At 42.1% G+C, this 20,641-nt stretch overlaps 1 protein-coding gene across 1 annotated transcript in view; it reads right to left on the bottom strand.

Annotated features, from left to right (window-relative positions):
- The window catches only part of MRPS5 (mitochondrial ribosomal protein S5), a 51,477-nt gene extending 31,159 nt beyond the window's left edge, over positions 1–20,318 (bottom strand). Inside the window, exons 1-4 of the mRNA XM_048482103.1 lie at positions 20,126–20,318; positions 9,193–9,330; positions 6,567–6,689; positions 3,532–3,765 (exon numbers count right to left, since the gene is read on the bottom strand). Coding sequence (XP_048338060.1) covers positions 3,532–3,765; positions 6,567–6,689; positions 9,193–9,330; positions 20,126–20,195 — 565 coding nt within the window. The 5' untranslated portion in view covers positions 20,196–20,318. The remainder of the gene's footprint in view (positions 1–3,531; positions 3,766–6,566; positions 6,690–9,192; positions 9,331–20,125) is intronic.
- Between the last annotated feature and the right edge of the window lie 323 nt (positions 20,319–20,641).

Below are 20,641 nucleotides of genomic sequence, written 5' to 3'. Positions count from 1 at the left end.
GGAGCTCTCCTTGAGAGGTGGCATTTAAATCCTCTAAACAAACAAAAACTATGCCTCACTTAAGCCCAGTTAAAACAGGAGGAAGGCACATGGAGAGCATTTTCATGCCCAGGGATTCTATGCAGCAGCAGTTTCATTTAAGTGTGCTAAGCCATGCACATGAAGCATCAGCGAGAACAGCCAACTGTCTGTGGCCCTGGCAAGTGTGATGTTGGGTTCTATCTACTGCTGTGTGAAAAAGGGCTGTGAATGCAGGAGCAACTTTCAAACAGCGTAACATACCCACAGAAATGTGCTAATCATGTCAAATAATCCTATAAATCAGTGGAGGAAAGATCTACAGAATTTCTCATGGCAAGGGAAGAAGGCACGTATAAAATATATACACTTTATAGAAATCAAAGAAACAGGGGTCTAGGAGTTCCAGATTTACAATCATATTAAGAAGCTAATGCAATAGTTCGATTTAAAGTGTGGACAATGGTAAGAGACAGAAGATTACTAGACCTGGAAGGTTTCAATCTACCAAGGGGATGGCATGATCACTTATGGCCTATGGACCAACAGAAATGTGCTTTTTGTGGGGCTGCATTATTCTGAAATTGGGCTTTATACTAGGATTCAAAGAATGAAAATAAATTATCTTGAAATTGGGGGACTTATTTCTAAGGAAGTTTAGAATTAGAGTGCTAAGAATACCGTAAAGAAACTGGAAACCCTTTAACCTGCAGAATTTAAACCATAACCATGAAAAGTTAGATCAATACAGAACTAAACAATACATCTTTAAAACATGAATGTTATGAAATGTTGTAAAAATGCAATAATCATGTGAAAATCTTTTTGTTGGTCCTGAAGATACACTTCAAAGGCCCCCAGACTCAAAGGCCCCCAGATGAGATAATCTTACTTGCAACAGCTGTATAGACACAGCACCTATTTATAGTAGACGCCCACCATTAACAGATTCACAACTTGTGATTTCACTTATTTGTAGTCCAAGGATGTCATGCAGCCAGTCCTGAGCACACAGCTTCTTGGCATGTTAGGAGAGGGGCTGCAGACATAAGCATACTGGTCCTGAACCCTGCCTATGCAGCTGTCAGAATTGTGTCTTTGCATGGCGGGAGTGTCTGCACTGCGGAAGATGTGCCCCCCACCACCAGTGCCCCATATGGCAACACAACACAGCTGTGCAACTTGGGCAGGCAGAGTGGCTACTGAGGTGCAACTTGCTCAGCAGTGCTACAGCAAAGCAGGCTGCTTCATGCACCTTGCCCAGCTTCGCAGAGAGTCCTATTGGTATGTACCTCTACGCTGAATTCAGGGTACATTTCATCATCCAAATGGCAACTTTCTGGCAGCAAGAAAAAAGAAGGCCAACTCCAGAAAGCTACCCCAACCCTAGGAAGAGTCATACCCTTTTCCCCAGAGGGTCCATCTGAACCATGAGGCAACACCGCTTTCCCAAAGACATGCGGCTCTCCAGTGTAATTTATAAAGTAATCAGCATAATCAATAAAAATAGTAACCCCATTATTATTATTAGCATCGCAACATGCATGCATGTAACAGTTTAAGGTAAAGTGCAATGCTTGGTGGAGACCTGGGAACAGGGGTCTCCATCAAACTACTGTAAAGCTGTGTGTGGGTGTGGGTGTGTGTGTGGGGGCACAGTTTGCCTGGCTCCTTGTTTTTCTAAGCAATTGAAGTTGAAAAGCAATGGGCAGGTAAGGGCTTAAAGTAACCCTGCCACATACAAGCTTTTTCTCCTCTTCAAATTAGATCCCACCCAAACTTTAGCAGTTGTTCACCAGAGATTGGCCTCTCTCTCCAACTTCCATTTCTGTTATCCAGAGCAGAGCAAAACAAAAACCAGACCCCAAAATCCATACACACTCCAAAACAAAGACAGGCCTCTATCCACAAAGCCTCTAACGTAAATTTTAAATACTGAGAGCAGGGGAGACAGAGAGCAGGGACAATCAGAAGAAAGAAAGAGGTGGAAGTAACCAGGAAGATGGGCTTTGAAACACAAAGAAAAGTATAGAGGTTAACTCCAAATGCAGAGGCCTCCTTTCTTTTTTTCCAAAAGATTTGAAATGCTTTAAAATGGCAAAGATTAGAGGGTGCACCAGATTATGTATAAAGGATGATTTTGGCTAAGTTTTGAGCTGACTTCCTGCACAGCCACAGGCCAAAGGAATACTGTGAGCCAGCTGAGCAATCATGCACAGATCAGAGAATCTTTCAAAGCTAATAGGAGCAACCAGGCTATAAATGGCTCAGTTGTCTGTACAATCAGAGAGTATATTGTTGAACAGAATTGTTTGAATGACAAAATGCTGGAACGTTTGATACTTTGTCTGAATCACTGCAAACAAATATGAGACTTATCTAGTGCTACCAGTTCCTGTGTAGCTACAGGAGGTAACAGAACATAAAAAAATGTTTCCAATTGGTCAGAGCATCTCAGAACAGTAGCCCTTTTCACTTTGCTTCTCAATTTAATGGGCTGCTAGGAAGGAAAAAAACATTTCATCAGTCAGTCAAATGCCATCTACTGCAGCCCTTCTCAAGGCCGAAAAAAATAACGCGTATTGTATGAAACCAAAACATCATGAATATTCAGTATTTGGCTACTCTGTCCCTGCAAAGCTAGGTGCTCCCCAATTTAGGAACTGTGGGCTTTAACGCCTCCACTCAATCTTAACGCAGGTGGCTGCAAGACTGCTGTTTTTGGCAAACATCGGCATGCTGCAAGCAATGTTAACATTTTGTGGCAGGAAGGCAGAGAGTCAGAAATAAAGGGCATTGGAGGGAAACGAAGCAAAGGCCAGCCATGACATCTTCCCTGAACCTCTAAGATAATATACCCACGAAATCTCTCTTTCCTTCCAGAAAAAATGCTATGAGAGAAAACTAGCCTTTTTCTCTCCCTCTCCTGCTACTGCGGACCAGGCCAGAGCTAAGAATGCACAGTAGCCACAAGGACGGCCCTTCGCAGTTGTTTTCACAGGGTTCTAGATGCTGGGAAAGGAGTGCTCATGTTCACATAATCTACACTTCAAGTGGGGAGAATTGCAAACCCAGCACTGAAGAGGGTGAATTTTTGCTCCTATCTGAAGCAGCTGAAGTTATAACAGATGTGTCACGTGTGCTGCCAAGGAAAGCATTCTGGGTTCATTTGTGATACAATGGCAAACTCTCACAGGGAGGTATAAACTATGGCGGCAGACTGCAACATTACACAAATCTCTTAGAATACTGGGAATACCTTCTGCACACCAAGAGGACTGTAGCTTATTGGTAGAGTCCATTTTTGCTTGCAGATAATTCCCAGGGATCAGACCCCCAACATCTGCTGAGTGCTGAGCAAGACCTCTGCTCTTTGGAGTCACCACCAACCACAGAAGGTAACTGAGCTAAATGGACCAATGGTCCGACTTGTGATACTGCATGCTCATATTGACCTTGCATTAAACATCTGTACTTCATAAAATCAAGGACTCCTTTTTCTAGTTGTCTTACCTCCTTTAGGGCCTGGGTCAGGAGGCCCTATGCTGATGCCTCCCCAGGAATTTCCAGTCCATCCCCTCTCCCTCTTCACCTTCATTTTTCTTTTCTTATCCCACTCATCCCGCCGACGGATTATTTCTGCCTGCAGCTTCTCCCATTCTTCTTTATCTCGCTTCCCGATTGTTTGGACGGCTCCATCTTTTAGCACGGGAGCATTGAGGCCAGGCCAAAGAAAACCTGAACGTCCTGAGAACATGAGAAACCAAGACCAGGTCAGACGTGCCTCCTATTTCAAGTACCATTCAAATGGTGATCAGGTTGAAGTGATACAATGAACATTGTGAGGCTAAATCTCAAATTGTGTACCAGAAAAAAAAAAGGTAAAACGTAGACAAATAGTGTACATGCATCCCATTTCTAATATCCCATCTTCCACTAGTCTGATAAAGCACAAAGCTCAGACCTATGCAGACAGAGGCCACCATCCTGTCCTGGTGCATGGAGTACATGGGAAATAGCTAGAGGCTTTACTGAAAGGCACATGGGGCAGGCTTGTCTGGCTCCGATGGTGGCACTGTACCCTTCCTTAGCTTTTGTAGGGCAACTCTGTTCTGCTCCAGCTAAAGCAGAACATGGGATCAGGCAGTTAATAAAATATGTTCAATACAGCTATCATAATAACTGATGTGGGTTATCTGCAACTTTTTGAATTAGAAGATTTTCCAGAAAATTTCCCAATGCAAATTGATTTAGACTTAATCTAGCATGCCTATTTGATTTGCATTTAATTTTTTCTAATGCAAACCATGCTAATTTTAGTTGCTGTATAAATATCTCAAAAGTTTGTTTCAAAATCCAGAAGTAGTTGATAAGAAACAAAATATATTTTTTAAAAATGCACACTTAAGAGAGCAATCCTATGCAGTTGGGTGGCTGAATTTAGTGGTATTTTCGAGGGCTGTATGGCCGTTGTTCTAGCATCATTCTCGGAGGATCATCTGGCGTTTACATACCATCTGTGGCTGGCAGCCACAGAGGATCATCTGAAGATCCGCACAGTCAGGAGAGAATGCTGCTAGAAATACTGACGCCATACAGTTTCCTTGTGAAACCTAACATTGAGCACCCAAGTGATTCCGGCCGTGAAAGCCTTTGACAATACAAATCCTATGCAGGTTTACTCAGAATCATTACTCACATCTATTTAATGGGGCTTACTCCCAGGAAATTGTTCTTAGCACTGCGCTATTAATGTGGTTTCTACGACAAGTATGAATAGTAGTAATTTTGGATGCTTTCATAAAGAGATTTTTTTTATATGGAAATGAGGGGAATGTTCAAATGACACAAGTGTCCATTCTGAGCATGACTGATGACACTTGCAGGGCTTTCCGCTTTTAAAAAGGCAAAGGTGCAAGAACTGAGTCATGACTGACCCTTGGGGTGACTTCACATTGTGACGTTTACTAGACCAGCAATGTTTATGAGGTGGTTTGCCATTGCCTTCCCCTGTCATCTACACTTTACCCCAGAAAGATGGGTACTCTTTTCAGTGACTTTGGAAGGATGGAAGGCTGAGTCCACCTTGAGCCAGCTACCTGAAACCGACTTCCATTGAGATCAAACGCAGGTCACGAGCAGAGCTTTTGACTACAGTACTGTTGCTGGCCGCTCTGCCCCATTAAACATGATCAAAAATACATGTTCTTTAACCTGGCTCTAGTGGGCCTTTTTAGAGTAGCTGCAGGGGAATAGCCATATGGACACTGTCTCTCCATTGCTACTCTGGGGAGTGAAAACTTTCAAAAGCCCCTTGGGGATAGGGCGGTATAAAAATCTAATAAATAATAATAATAATAAAAATGGTGTGGGATAGCGACCATCCCCCATTCTCTGAAGGTCTACTGTCCATTTTCCAAGCCACCGTAGCTTTACAGCGTGACTAGATCGAGAATGGACATATTATGGGAAACTGCCAGGGATCCAAGAGAAATTGGCACTGCATCTGTGCTTCTGTGGTAGGGATAAGAGGGTTTCAGGGAGCAGCAGTTAACAGTGTGGCAATGGCGTGTGTGGTTTTGCAGCCTACGTGGATGCAACTTGTATGACAACTCTGAAACTGCCCAGCTGGACTGCGAAGCATCCATTCTTACCAATACATTTTATGGAACAATGCATTTTTAGAAATGGACAATTTCTAAAAATGGGCACGCAACATCACCATGCTTTTACACTGAAGCAAGTCCTACTGAAATCATTTAGAATTATTTTGAAGTCAGTATGTTTGTTACAACAAAATAATGCCATGACATCATTAAAAAAATACTGGAATCAATGTTGAAACACACTAACCCATTCTAGTTTTTTTTTCCTTGGCAGAATAACCTGGGTCATTCAGGTCAGGCTAAGTTACAAATAACCACAGTTAATACTGATATCTGAATCAAGCACATTAACAAACTGAGGTTTATTTCTTGCATACAAACTAGATTTTAAAATTATGATCTAATGCCTGTTTAGAATCATAATCGATAGACAAGAAACATGATGATCATTAAAATACTCAAGAAATTGCAACTAGTTTTAAACCAAGACATTTTCAATCTCTGTGCCACGTGCAAGGTGGAAACCAAGATAGCACAGGTACCTGAAGATTTCTGAGGCTTGATCTTATCATGAGAAGGCTGCTCCAGTGGGCAAGAGAAGACAAAGGAGAGGAAGGTATAAGGCTGAGAGTTAATTTCGCCGTTCTGGATCCCTACACATTCTGCAATTTGCTTTGTCAGGGGACCGTCTAAAGAAATTTCTCAGCTCCCACCTGGAACAAATTCTCCACCTTGCACCTTGTTCTCCTTTTCTCTTATCATGAACAAACCATGGTAGACAAAGCCAGAGAGTACAAGGTAACACTTGTGTGTTGTAACAGACAGGAATAATTTGATTTTACACAAAGATGGTAAGCAAGACTGCGAGCAGTAAATCAGATCATCACTATGAATTCTATCAAGAAAGCAATTCCTGAACTTTCAGCTGTTTCGTTCATTTACCTTCGCCAATTATCTGGCCTCTGTTCAGATCCCTTTTCAGCTTTTTCTTGGTCCTCTTCCCTCTTCCTCTCCTTCCAGTCGTAGTCTCTGCCAAAACTCCTTTCCAGAGTTCATCGGCTGTCACTGCAGTAAAACAGATTTCATGAATAATGCATCCAAAATGATAATACATATTACCAGCAGTTCAAGAGGGAAAAAATAACATGTTCAGATGTCATTTCATCTAAAGTTTGTCAACTCAGCTGTGTCTTGAGGTGTCGGGAGTGTCACTGAGGCAAGCCTGCATTTTATTTGTGTTGCAATGATGATGTTTACTGGATCAACACCAGATCCACATGCTGGTTTGTGCAGCCTGACCTATTCCCAAGGCCCTTGATGGATAGCAGTGTGTGTAAGTGCGAGTAAGAATGTGCACATGCACATCCAATTCCATTCAACTCTGCAATAACTCCAAGTAGTGATTATCATTCTCACTAGCAGAATGTCTGGTAACTATTCACAAAACGGGCATGGCAACGTGTTCAGAATAATGGTCGGCCACGGTTGGGAAGCAACTGACAAGCACCAATACCCCTTACGCATGAAGCACATGAAGTTGTAATCCATCTTTCTCTCCTGGACTCTTCTTCATCCCATGGGATGCTCACTTTGACTGCTGGACTGCAGCCCCTGTACTTCCAGGGAGCAGCTCAACAGGTTCATCTGGCAAACCTTTGGTCATTCTTGCCCCTTTCCCGCTAAGCCTGCTTAAGCATGCTGGTCTTGGCTCCTTTTCCTACCGAGAAGGAACCAGGCATTACTGCCTTTTCTGAAGACAGAAGGTATTTCTGAACCAAGATGACAGACACAATTTGTACCAAAGGCCACATTAGAAAGAAAAAGACAGCTCCAAAGGCCTCCACAAAGCTTTCCCCAAGTGATTGTGGCAAAAAATGAATTTTGTGAATTGGCCAATAGATTCTCTCCAGATGCTCAAATTGTCATTATCTCAGCTTTTTTTTTCAGCAACAGGAATAGATGTCTTGTTTCCACCTCCACCACCATTCATTCCCCCATGAACTCTAATTTTTCCTCTCTCATCTCCCCTGGCATCCAGTATTCAGCATCCTTCGTTCCTCATCAAGTACAGGAATCATAGCGTCTAAAAACGCAGCAACTCCTCTCTTTTTCCTGCTTCTGTAGTGAAGATGGAACACAAGAGAATCATCAATTCAGTCTGCAGTGACAATACTGCTAAGTGCTACTTCCAGTCTCCTATACCACTTCACACGGAAGCAGTGCACAGCCAGTACCAAAGAGCATCGATCGCTCCGTCTGTTTTCAAAAAATTTGAGCTCTTAACTAGCTACAGACACAGCAGAGAGCTCCTGGGTTTTTTTATAGCATCGAAACCAACACATTTGTGATGCGTGATGACTCCTGACAGTTCATACAAGCTTTGAACACTTTTACTTATTTTTTAACTAAGACAGACAGCTTGGTTCTAACCCATTTCAACTTAGAAGCAAGACCCACTGATTCCCATTGGGCTTAAATCCCAAATAAGAATGCAACAAAATGTGCTATCTTATTTCATGCATCAGGGATTTTAAAAACAGTGGTGACATTTTCCCCTACTCCAGCACAGCTCCCAGGCCCCAAAGCACATGAAGCCGACCTCATCACTTGCCAGGGGAGTTCTACAACCCAGTCAGTGCAAAAAGAGCAACAACCACAGTTTTGTATGATTATTTTATTTATTAAGTGCGTGAAGCTGCCTTACACTGAAGCAGACCATGGGTCTATCAAGATCAGTACTGGCCAAGGCTCTCTGGGGTCTCATACAGAGGTCTCCTCTCTCACCTACCTACTGATTCTTGTAACTGAAGTTGCCAGGGACTGGACCTGGGATGTTCTGTATGCAAAGCAGGTGCTCTATGACTGTGTCACTGCCTCTGCCTATTGATACTGACATGTACGTCTCACTATCCTTCCATTATAAAACTCTAAGTGGTATACTCAGGAGGTCTCTAAGTCATGTAATGCCCAGGCCCAGACTGGCTTAGCTCTGGCAGGTTGGCTGCACTGATGCATCATTAAACTATTCTCACAAGCCTTGAAACTGAATTGAAATACTGATATTCCACACTACTATCAAAATGTGTTCAAAACGGCTTACAACATCCACTGAAAACCAACATTGACAAACAAAACTAGCAGCACCAGCAGTGCAAGCCTGGGCAGAGTTATATTCTTTGAAGCCCGCTGACTTCAATGGTCTTAGAAGGGTGTAACTCAGCCTCAATTGCACTGTAAAAGCAGCAGCATAAAAACAATCAATAAGAGTAGCAACCAAACCAATAAGAGTAGCAACCAAATTGGGATCATCAGGAAACATAAACCACAAACCATATAAAAGTTAGCATGAAAGACCAACAATAAGGGGTGGACTAACGACATCACAACACCAAAAATCAACCAGCAGATATAAATCAGAATAGCTGTAAAATATCCAAAACATCCACAGCAACAGTTGCACATGTTAAACACTGCTGTTAATGTTAAATGGGTTAAACACACTCAGAGCTGGAAAAGGCTCACAATTGTTGCTTTAAGGCATTTGATGTTTACTGTTAGCAACACTCACACTTGTTGAAAAAGCTGCCGTGTCTGCGTTGTTCTACTGTCACATCACGAGGTGCAGAAATATAGCAATGTGCCTGCAAAGCACATGCCAATGTAGAATACTGGCTGGGAATCCCAGGCCCTGGAATCAAGGTATAGCCTGCAGGCAAGAACACAGCATTACCATCACACGACTGTCACCAGAGGAAAGAAATTTCAGTTGGTTAAATCATATCGGCTTTATTGACTGATTAAAAGTCCAATGAGGGTGGTGGTGGTGGTGGTGAAGGGAGTCCTGGGGGCAGCAGGGCCCTATACTGACGGATTTGCCCTCCCTGGGGCACTTACCATGGTTCAGGGGCAAGTAGCCACTGTGGCCCTCTACAACAGCCAGACACATTGTGGGTGCATTCCAGAGGCATGGTTGGGGGTAGAGCTGATAGTAGTTGGCTTCCACCCCAGTTTTGACTCCTGATATGCCAACACCTGGGTTTATACCACTTTTTGGGTGCCGATGGAGGGCTTTTTGGTGTGGTGAGGGATTTTTTGACTCCCTGAACCATCAAAAAGCCCTCTGGAGGCAGCAAGACTCTCCAACAGTAACACTGTCCCGAGGCTGCCCCAGGGCTCTGGATTGGACTGCCCATCTGCACATGTTTGTCTACCTATAAAACAATACATCTGAAGAAAAGGTCTATGTTCCTTGTATTGCCGATGATGCCCACACACATCATGCCATCGTGCAAAAAGCATCGTGCAAAAAGCATGTGTGTCAAAATGCCTCTACAGTATCTGTAAACTGCAGGGGATTCTTGTATGAAAAATAAGTGACTATTTCTCTTAAATCTGCTGTTTGATCAGGGACACTTTTTTGATCAATTAAAATATGAATTCATTTAATTGAATGAATGACTCAACCACATATCGAAGATTTAACAAATGATTCCTGTGTTGTGTAAGACATTCAGAGCCAGAAAAGCATGGAGCCCCCTACCTACCCTACTTGTAACTCAAGGGAAATTATTGGTTACTGGTAGAAAAAAGCATCTTCCCCTCCACACTGCAATTCTTCTAGGTTCAGTTCTTCCCTTTCAGTGATCACTTTCTTTTCTAGTTCAACATTTGGAACCCCTGGTCAATGATAGGAAAAATACTTTGGCTTTTCCAAGTTTCACAAACAGTGCCTCCCCTCCACCCTCCAAAGAACCACTTTTAATTCAAAGCTGCCCATCACCGCTAGTCATATTGTGAGCAAAATAAACACACACAGACACACACACAGACACACACACACAGGCACACACACTGACACTCTTCCACTGCCATTATCTTTTCTGTAGCTCTTTTCAGCACATCAGGTGTTCTTCTACACCTCTCTCAATTAGTTACTATTTGTAGACGCCTGTGATGCAGTCACCAAGCAATTTTAGACAAGCCTGACAATATGTAGTTAAAATGTTAAGTGCTTTCCAACCATCTTGACACTGAACATATTACATGAATTTGAAATATTCTCTAACTTTTAAAAAGAACAGTTTAGAAGAACAGAAGAAGGGCCCTGCTGGATCAAAACAACGGTCCATCTAGTCCAGCATCCTGTATCACACAATGGCCCTGGAAAGCCAGCAAGAAAGCACTCAGGCTAGGACCTTCTCCTCGTACTGGCATTCAAAGGGTTACTGGCTTGGAAAACAGAAGCTCCCTTTAGTTACTACACCTAACAGCCACTGACTGGCTTGTTCTCCATTGATCTGTTTATAACAGAAGGTTGTAAACACATAGACGCAGAATATCCTGAAGTGAGGATCTTTTGTACATGGTGCTTTAATGAAACTGAAGAGCATGAGTTCTTACAGGGTCTTTACTGCCATTATATAAAGGCTCAAAAAGGTCTAAGTATTCCTATCAGTGTTCATTTGTAAGCTCCTGGGTTTCATTAAGGCCAAAGAAATGCGCTCTTTCTTTGTAGCTCTAGGTGGTTCTGTAATCTTCAAGGACATCATTATTTATTGAACCTGATTGCAAAAGGCCTTGCCATTCTGTAAACTGATGTAATTATTTTAATGAACTTTCATGTACTTTTCTTAAACCACTTTTCTTTCCCTTTAATGGTTTTTGCACTGACCAATGGTTGATGCAAATAAAAGAAACTGAAGTATTTCCCAACTTGGTATCTCCACTGGAAGATAAGCTAGGTTGAGGACAGTAGAGGACAGTCATTTGTCCAAAATCTGTTGAAGGACCTGTATTGAGACCTGTTTTATGCATTACATGTTTTGGGTGAAAAAACAGTTACTTGTGTGACCCCTGAATAAAAGATGATTCAACAAAGCAGTGTTTATTAGTTGCCATCTATCCAGGATTTCAAATTAGGATGGATAACTGGTTTGTTACACCTGGTTGGTTGAGTAGCACCATCCCTACGTGGCTGCCTAGACACAGAGACGGTAGCACTGGGAAACTGTCCTCCCTATTCAGAAGTGGAAGCAAGGCAAAAAGATAAACCAAGTAGTCCAGAAAAAAACAAAACAGGTTTTACTTCTTATATCTGATTGACAAACCAGCAGTTACCAGTTTTAACCAACTATGGGTGATCATGTTATTTGAATGTAGTCTCAAGCTAGATCACCCAGTTCAGCACAACAAATGGGGTGGATAATTAAGTTCTTTATTATCAGGGTGCACTTGTAAGACATAAGGAAGCTCTGAATCTTTAACCATTGCTTTACTTCTCTTTACTTTTAATAAATTTATTTAGTTTAAGTCAATGCACAGGCTACATTTTCCAAAGCAGCTGTGAACCAAGGAAATCGAAAAGTGCACGATTAGGAAGAGAAATTCTTACTTGGTGAAAAAAATTACATTGAGAGTTATCATTCTTCAGAGAGAAGAAGCTGGTTCCAGTGAAAAAATTGATAAGAATAGCAATCAGAAGACAAGATAATGGCACTCAACCAGCTGTTCAATATGGAGACTGATTTCAATTGGATGAGAACAGACAAATGCATAGAAACACCTGCCAGATGATAAAATATTACAAATATTAGTGATTCTAAACTACATTCAGGACTGCTCACACAGCCAAGAATACAATGATACCACTGTAAGTCCAATTGTGATTGTCAGAGATAGAATTTATAGTTAATAAAGCATATGCCTTATTATGTCAATATTTCAGTATATTTTAATGTGAACATAGTCTATATATGGATGCCCTTCTGAGATCTTTGAAGGCAGTAGTATACTGTTTAATCACAGAAAGGCCATTTTTTGCAAGTATCATCCACTTTTACAGCAACATACCAGAACAAAAACTACCTTAAAAATCCTTTAACTCACTATCTTAGGTTTAAACAGGCCTTTACAATGTAATCATCGAAAGTCATGGTTGATTAAACTTTGTGAATTAAGATTTGACACTTGAAATATGTGTGACAATCTCTCTGCGATAAACGTGTGTGTGTTACAAACCATAAAGGAGTAAGGGATTATAGGGCTTTACATCATCTATTTATTCTTGCGCCAGAGAACATATTATATGTCTATGCCTCAGAATAGTATGGGACAGCCCAATCCAGATCTCCGGGCAGCAGGGGACAGCAGCATCCTGCCTCCTTCGGAAGGCTTTCCAGCAGCACAGGGAAGGAGGAAAACCCCCAAACTCCCTGCCTCCAGAAAGCCCTTCATAGGGCTCAATATACTTCTGCCACTCAGAAGGGTGGCTGGCATTAACCCAAGGCCCAGGATATGGCGCACTTCCCCACAAACACGGGATGGAAGCCAACTAATTCGACCCCACGCCTGGGAATGCCCTGCCACACTCCCATTGCACCGACGGGTCTGGCAGAAGTGCAGGAGTGCTGATGTGGCACTTAGCACCACATCTGAGTGTCCTAGAGAGGCGCAGTAGCCACCCTTCCACCATGATAACTGCTTCGGGGAGGGGAGATCTGCCGGCACGGCCCTGCGCCACCTCTACACCCATCAAACTAATATTCGAACATAACATCTTATTTGCAGCTCAGTACATTGAAATATTTATTTGAATTTTTTATTTTATTATTTATTTAATATTTTTAATATCTTGTTTTTGTTTTTTGTAGGACCTATACAAAACATACTGAACCATAAATAAGATTTAATGTATGAATATTAGTTCTATGTGTGTATGGATTATTGACTGATCTCTGAAGAAGATCATATGGGATTGAAACGTGTCAGGTCTTTCTGAGGTAGATTCTGGGTGGGATTCAAACATTTTAACAACAGGTTCCAAAAGTGGTGGGATTCAAATAATGACTGTTAAAAAGTATTTAAAATATTTTTAATATCACTTTTTCTCTATGCCTAATATGCTTAATTAAAAATATTTTAAGTATTAAAAAAGTGATATTTTAAATTTTAACAACAGGTTCTACGGAACCTTCGGAACCCCCTGAATCCCACCTCTGAGTATTTTGTGTATTAATTCTCACCCTCTTGGACTCCTAGCTTATTTTCCAGGTGGGGTTTGGATTTTTTCTTTTCCCCCCTTCCTTTGACTGAAATCTGCCCAGGCACCAAACTGTGCCAAGAGATCTCTAGGATAAACTATACACACTGGACATTCCCCCTTGTACCCTTCAACTGCCTTAAAACATGAGGAAAGGATGGGCTTAAACAATTTAATAAATTGTTGGTTGTTGGGGGCTTTCCGGGCTGTGTGGCCGTGTGTCCAGTATGTAACACACTTCTCTCTGAGATACACTTCTGACAATGTCAGCCACAGATGCAGGCAAAATGTTAGAAACAAGATCTACCAGACCATGGCCACACTGATGGAAAGCCCACAACAACCGGCCGTAAAAGCCTTTGATAATACACCAAATCTTATTTCTGACCTTCTACATGCCACCCACTGACTGAGAACCCCAACAACATGTAGTTATTCCTGAAAGGCAGCTTGCTGTCCATGAGTGACAGTTGCTTTCTCAGGACAGAATTTTTATTGTTTAGCAGTGATCATAGGTATGGAAATCTCTGTCTCAACCAAGCAGCTGTGGAGAAGCAATATGGAGATCTGTAGCAGGGGAGGTGGCTTGATCCTTCCTTTACTAGGGTTCCAGATGCATGGTTGCAACATTATGTTAAATTCCTGTCATCTTTCTTTAATGAGTCCTTCCAGGGACCTTGAATATACAAGCCTTCTTTCCACCCCAAGTCTCCCCACAGCATTGAAAAATATTATTACTAGTTTCTTACAATATTGATCTCCTTTTCACAAAACTGCAAATAATAAGGAAGAGTTAGGTTGTACTATATTTTTTACTTCACTTCATTTTTATTTCATTGATCTAAGAAATTATCCCTTTTGTCTGAAAGGCAATACTGCCTGTTAGGCAAAATTCTGGCATTCATAATGCGCTCTGGATATTTTTTATATTTTATGGATTGTCAGCTATTCAGAGCTTTTATCTTTTTCTTTTTGAAAGGAAGGATAAAAATGATCATTAAAAAGAAACAAAATGATATATAATCTACCACAATTTTTTCATCATAGTCTCAAACTATTTCACTGCACACTCATCTAGATCAGTATAGAATGTTCAGACTTAATTGTTGCCATGAGAGTGTCATAACATTCCTGCTTGAAATTATTTTGTAGCACTCAATACAAAAAGCTATTAACTTGGTTTAAAGAAAATACTTCATGAGGTCTATTTAAGCACAATCCATTTAAGCAAAACTATGGATGCCTCTGATATGTTTGTGGCTTACTTTAAATCAGAAGAAGAAGAAAAGTTTGGATTTATATCCCCCCTTTCTCTCCTGTAAGGAGGCTCAAAGGGGCTGACAATCTCCTTTCCCTCCCCCCCCTCCAACAAACACCCTGTGAGGTAGGTGGGGCTGAGAGTACAGAAGAATTGTAACTAGTCCAAGGTCACCCAGCTGGTGTGTGTTGGAGTTCACAGGCTAATCTGAATTCCTCATATAAGCCTCCACAGCTCAAGCGGCAGAGCGGGGAATCAAACCCGGTTCTTCCAGATTAGAGTGCACCTGCTCTTAATCACTACGCCACTGCTACTCCCTTCTTCAAGTTATCTAGATCCTTGTTCAAGTTATCTAACTATAACATAAAGACAGGAGCTCCATTTCAGATGTCACAGTTAGGGGGATATTCATAGAGAACTTCTAAAAGCCATTCTTAGATATAATCAAGGTTACACAACAAAAGTTTTGGAGTACTTGTTAGGGTTGCTTTTTATGCCTTATGGATATAAGCAGGGTCTGCCCCAAGAGTCTTTCCCACACATCCCTTTTTAAAGCAAAAGGTTTTGTGCCCTGGTCATACCTACCTACTTCTCGATCCCATTGAATTGTCTAATTCAGTGGCCTTCAGTTTTTTACTATCTTGGAACACTTTCCACAGTAACACAACTGCATCCACCGTACATCTGAAGAATTGCGCAGAATTCTGGAGCAAGTTTCAGGGAATACTGATAAGTCACAAAGAGCTCTGGACAAGCCTTGTGTGCCTCATCATGATCCTTTATGAACTGTGAACAATATCAAGAACAGTGGTTCTCAACCTTCCTAATGCCGTGACAGTTCCTCATATTGTGGTGACCCCCAAACATAAAATTATTTGTGTCTCGGTTCCTAAGATGTGTTTTCCGATGGTCTTAGGCGACCCCTGTGAAAGGGTCGTTCAACCCTCAAAGGGGTCGCAACCCACAGGTTGAGAACCGCTGATCTAGAACAAGGCCAAATTCCCCTAATAAGCTTCCAAGGAACACCAAGACTCCCTACAGCACAGGAGAAAAGCTCCAGTTTACAGAAGTAGCCACTTACTGGATGCAGCTATTGCAACTATATAGTTGCACTTCATGAATAACCTCCCAGAATCTGAAATGCAGAGGGAGACCCTTTCGTCCCTGCATCTCTATCAGCCACTCTCCCACTACAATTTTCAGTGGAAATAAATAGCTTCAGTGTTCTCAGAAGGTTAATGTACACAGAAACCTGATTAAGTCACAAGACTGCAGTTCTAAAAACATCTACTCCTATTAACTTTATCTTCTAGCAGAACAAACTCCTTCACCTTACGTTTTCTGCATCTGCTATCGGAGCAGACACCAAGAGGCCAAATGTAAATTGTATTCTGAACAAAGTGAATACATTAAAAAAGAACCCTGAAGGTAATGAACGGTCTGGTTAATCTCAGCTCCACATGTGCTTCAGAGGAATGTATACAGTTCTCCCTCATCTCAGGGCACAAACATTCAGAGGCCCCTGGGGCTTCAAAATAATGGCAGCATCTTACAACATAATGAGCATCTTTTTTTGTACAAAATCTTAGCCCGGGGGTATGTCTGACTCCATTATAGCTGGTCTTTAGTAGTGAAGTGAACCAACAGACAACCTTTTCCTTAGAGGTAAAACAGCAAGGGGATGTGGGATGGGACGGCATAGCCTGATTTCATCAGGGTCAGTACTTGGATGGGTGTCCCTCAAGGAAGACTCCGCAGAGGAAGGCAATGGGAAGTCACCTCTTCATCTCACTTCCCTTGAAAGCCTCTTGCTGAGGTCACTGTAAGTCAATTGTGACAATGGCACCAACATAAGGGGAAGGGCCTCAGGAACCTACTATGAGGTTTAATATTCTCAGGCTAGGGTTGCTAGTTAAAGCAAAGCAGCTGGTCTCTCTAACTTATTTTATGCTATTTTCTAACAGCCCTGATTTAGATAGTCCAGGCCAGTCCTTCTCTCATCAGATTTCAAAAGTAGTGTTGGCCCTGGTCAGTATTTGGACAGGAGACCATCAACAAACACCAAGGTCGCACACAGTTGCAGGTGATGGCAAATCGCTTCTGCGGGTGATAGTAAACGGCATTCCTTTTATTGAGATTCATTGTATAATTATTAGAAATAGTTTTCTACGGTTTTATCGCTGCTTTTAAATGTTTTAGTTATCCTATATTGTTATTCTTTATGTTGTACACCGCCCAGAGCCCCTCGGGGATGGGGCGGTATAAAAGCCTAAGAAATAAATGAATGAATAAATAAATAAATGAATAAATAAATAAACCACCTCTGAATGCCCCTTGCCTAGAACCCTACGTAGTTGCCATGAGACAGCTGAGACTTGACAGCAAAAGAAGAAAAAAGATTCTAACACCAATTTCAAAAATGTCATTTATAATGTTGTTTGCTGTTGGTTTTTGCTGCATGTATGAATGGAGAAACAATTTTTAATATACATGGAAACAGATTAATGCTCATGCAGAAAGGAGACTTTTCAATCGCATTCCAGTCTTTCTGAGTTAACACTTCTATCCCACTCACCACTCTTCCTATAGAGCTGTCCTTATTTGGATTACCCCAACACAAAATTTAACTTCTCATCCCTGTCAAAAAGACAGCTTCGGCTTAGATTTCCTTTACTGACCCTTGGATGCTCTCAGATAAAACAAACTGTCAAAACTGCACTAATGCACTAATGAAGACCAAACTGCCATTTGGTCTTCATTGAAACAAATAGGATGAAAGGACAGTCCTCTTAGTCTCCCAGAACTTGAGGTAATCAGGTGGGTGGCTGTCTTCCCTTGTACTAGCTGGAACTGTGGGGTAATATTTAAAGGAGAATATAATAACGTGAACACTGGTAATACACATTAACTGAACGAAGAACATCTCAGAATAGTTAAAGCACTTTAAAATACATGTGTTCTGCAAATACGTCATGCAGACATCACTCACATGTTACCTACCATGCAGAGAGGGCACAAGTTCACTGACCCCTCCCTCTCCAATCACCAAATAATCTGCATGGGGCAAACATATACAAGAGATACCTCGATATACACTTCTCCCTTGGATCAGCGATGCTGGTTTTGGATCATAGGGACAGGGTATGCATGGGGCATTTCTTCCACATGCGACCCCTGCAGGACCACTCAGTAATCCCATGGAGCTGGGGGGGGGCTGTGCTCATGCTCCCCCCCCCTCCACAACAGTCAGCAAACTCATGGACTGCATAGAAGAAGGGTTAATCCTCTATTGCTGTTCGCAACTGGGAAGGGTGATAGACTGAAGAACACTTTGCCTGTATGTTGGCTAGGAGTGAACTGCTGCACAAAGTCAATGTTGTCAGCTTTTCAGCTTTTGCTGAAATGAAAATGTGGCTCCTGTTAAAAGTTAGATTCAAGTCCAGTAACAAGATTTTCAGGGTGGAGACTTTCAACAGTCAAAGTCCCTCTGTCAGATATCTTTCAAAAGTTTATATCCTGAAAATCGTGTTGGTCTCTACTTTACTATTGGACTTGAATCTAGCTGTTATACTGCAGACTAACTTAAGCACCCTCCGAAACAGATAAAAGTTGGTTGCCAGAGAACTATTGACTCAATTCCAACATCAAACATGTACAAACACAGCAATCTGTAAATTGCTACAGAAAAGTGAGCAGGCTATCTCTAAAGAGAAACACTCTCACTGTGGCATTATTTTATTCCTTTTATTGTTATTTACCAGATTAATAGATAATATTATTAACTGAACTATGAATGTTCACTACAGGAAAATCAGAATACTTCACAGAAATACCAGGCAGAGTCTAACCAATTACATTTGCAGTCTATTGTCGAAGGCTTTCATGGCCAGAATCACTCGGGTGTTTAGTTTCTGGGCTGTACGGCTGTGTTCTAGTAGCATTCTCTCCTGACGTTTCACCTGCACCTGTGATTCTCTGAAGATGCCAGCCACAGATGCAGGTGAAACGCCAGGAGAGAATGCTACTAGAAATGACCATGCAGACCAGAAACCACACAACACCACATTAGCAGTCATTCATTTAGATTTCAATGTTTTTAACCCACTCTTTCTCTTATAGTATACAGTGGGTTAAAAAACACTGAAAAGTCAAATAGAGACCAACAAGATTTTCTGGCTCATAATTGTCAGCTCTGACTCATCATGGTGGCTCCCAGAGTCCAAGGCAGAGCAATGTCTCCCTCAGCCATTGCTACTCAAGGTCCTTCAACTAGAACTGCCAGGGCCTGAATCTAGGACCTTATGCAAGAAAGCATGTGCTGGACTGTGGTTTATAGGCCCTGCACTAAAACTAATCTCAGAAAGCCATCTGGTAAATATGGGTTGTCTACTGTTACATTCTATGGAGAAAAGCAGAATAACTGGAATCTGGGTTACATTTTAGTAAAAGCAAAATCTGACCTTTCTTGTAAATATTGGCAACCAGAACAGGGAACCCTTTAGCCCTTAGTCCAAATACTCATAACATATATTTTCTACAATGCAAGTGGAAGTTGGCTCTTCATCCACAGATAGGAGAAAGAATAATGCATTTGGGGGAAGGATTGCAGTTGTGGAAATACCTGACCACTATTAGTGCAATTGGGTAGCCTGCTGAAGCCCGCAAATAAGTTGTAGTTACAATGAATCAGAAGAACACAGCACCCCGCCTCCCGCGTTCCTGTAATATGCATTCTTCTGCACACACCAAGGTCGTTGTAATTCACTACTTTATTATTATAATGTGCATTAAAAGCATGTTATGCGGTTTCTCCCGAGCTGTATCCACTTCATACTCCATGATGGCACAAACCTTGCATGGAAAAAGGTACCATGTCAAGAAGATTTACAACAACATTAAAGCAAAACAGAAATCTCACTATTCGTTCTGAAGGGGTATAATATCATCAACTGATATCTTGGAAGTACCAATGTTATGCCCACATGGAGGTCCGGGGGAGAGGAGAACGCAGAAGCTGAGCACAAAAATCAACACGCCCAAGGCAGAAGCCACGAGGACCAAGCCGTACAGCTGAAAGGCAGGAGGGTTTGAAGGGGGGCAGTCAGTTCAACTCTGGCAAGGACGCTTCCTCTGCTGCGATGTAAAGCCAATCCCTCCCCCCTTTTCCCACGGTGGCGAAGGCGAAAAACAGCGAAGGGTCTTTACCTCTCCATGCCGCCCCGAAGACTCCAGCACTACAGACCCGCCGGGCCGCTGCTGCCACGGCCGCCGCCATCTTGGCCTTTTTCCTTCTCAGCCACCGTAGCGCCCGAAAGGTTCCCCCCCCCCCCCCTCCGCTCGTAATTTGCCAAAGCAGGGCGATGAAAGTCTCCACTGGCAGTTTCGCAGCGACAGGCGAGGGCAAAAGTTTACCGTTTGCTCTGGTCGTTAATCCGCCAGGCAGGCAATATTGTAGACAGTCCTACCTTCCACTTCCTGCTAAGACCCAAATTCGGCTCTGCGAAAAGAGAAACGACCCAAAGACGGAGGAGTCCTTTCAGGCCAGGAAGAGTTTCACGGGATAAGCTTTTGAAAAGCAAAGCTCCCTTCGTCAGACAATGCAGTGTAGTTATAGCTTCAAAACTAGCTTTATGTCGCACTTCAGCCCATTCTCCGTTGGAGTAAAATAACGGAGAGGATAATGCACATGATGTCGGCACACTGTAGGAATCAGGATAAAGT

This window comes from Sphaerodactylus townsendi, linkage group LG01, assembly GCF_021028975.2.
Source record: "Sphaerodactylus townsendi isolate TG3544 linkage group LG01, MPM_Stown_v2.3, whole genome shotgun sequence".
Taxonomy (NCBI): domain Eukaryota; kingdom Metazoa; phylum Chordata; class Lepidosauria; order Squamata; family Sphaerodactylidae; genus Sphaerodactylus; species Sphaerodactylus townsendi.
This window is presented reverse-complemented; position numbering and strand designations above follow the sequence as displayed.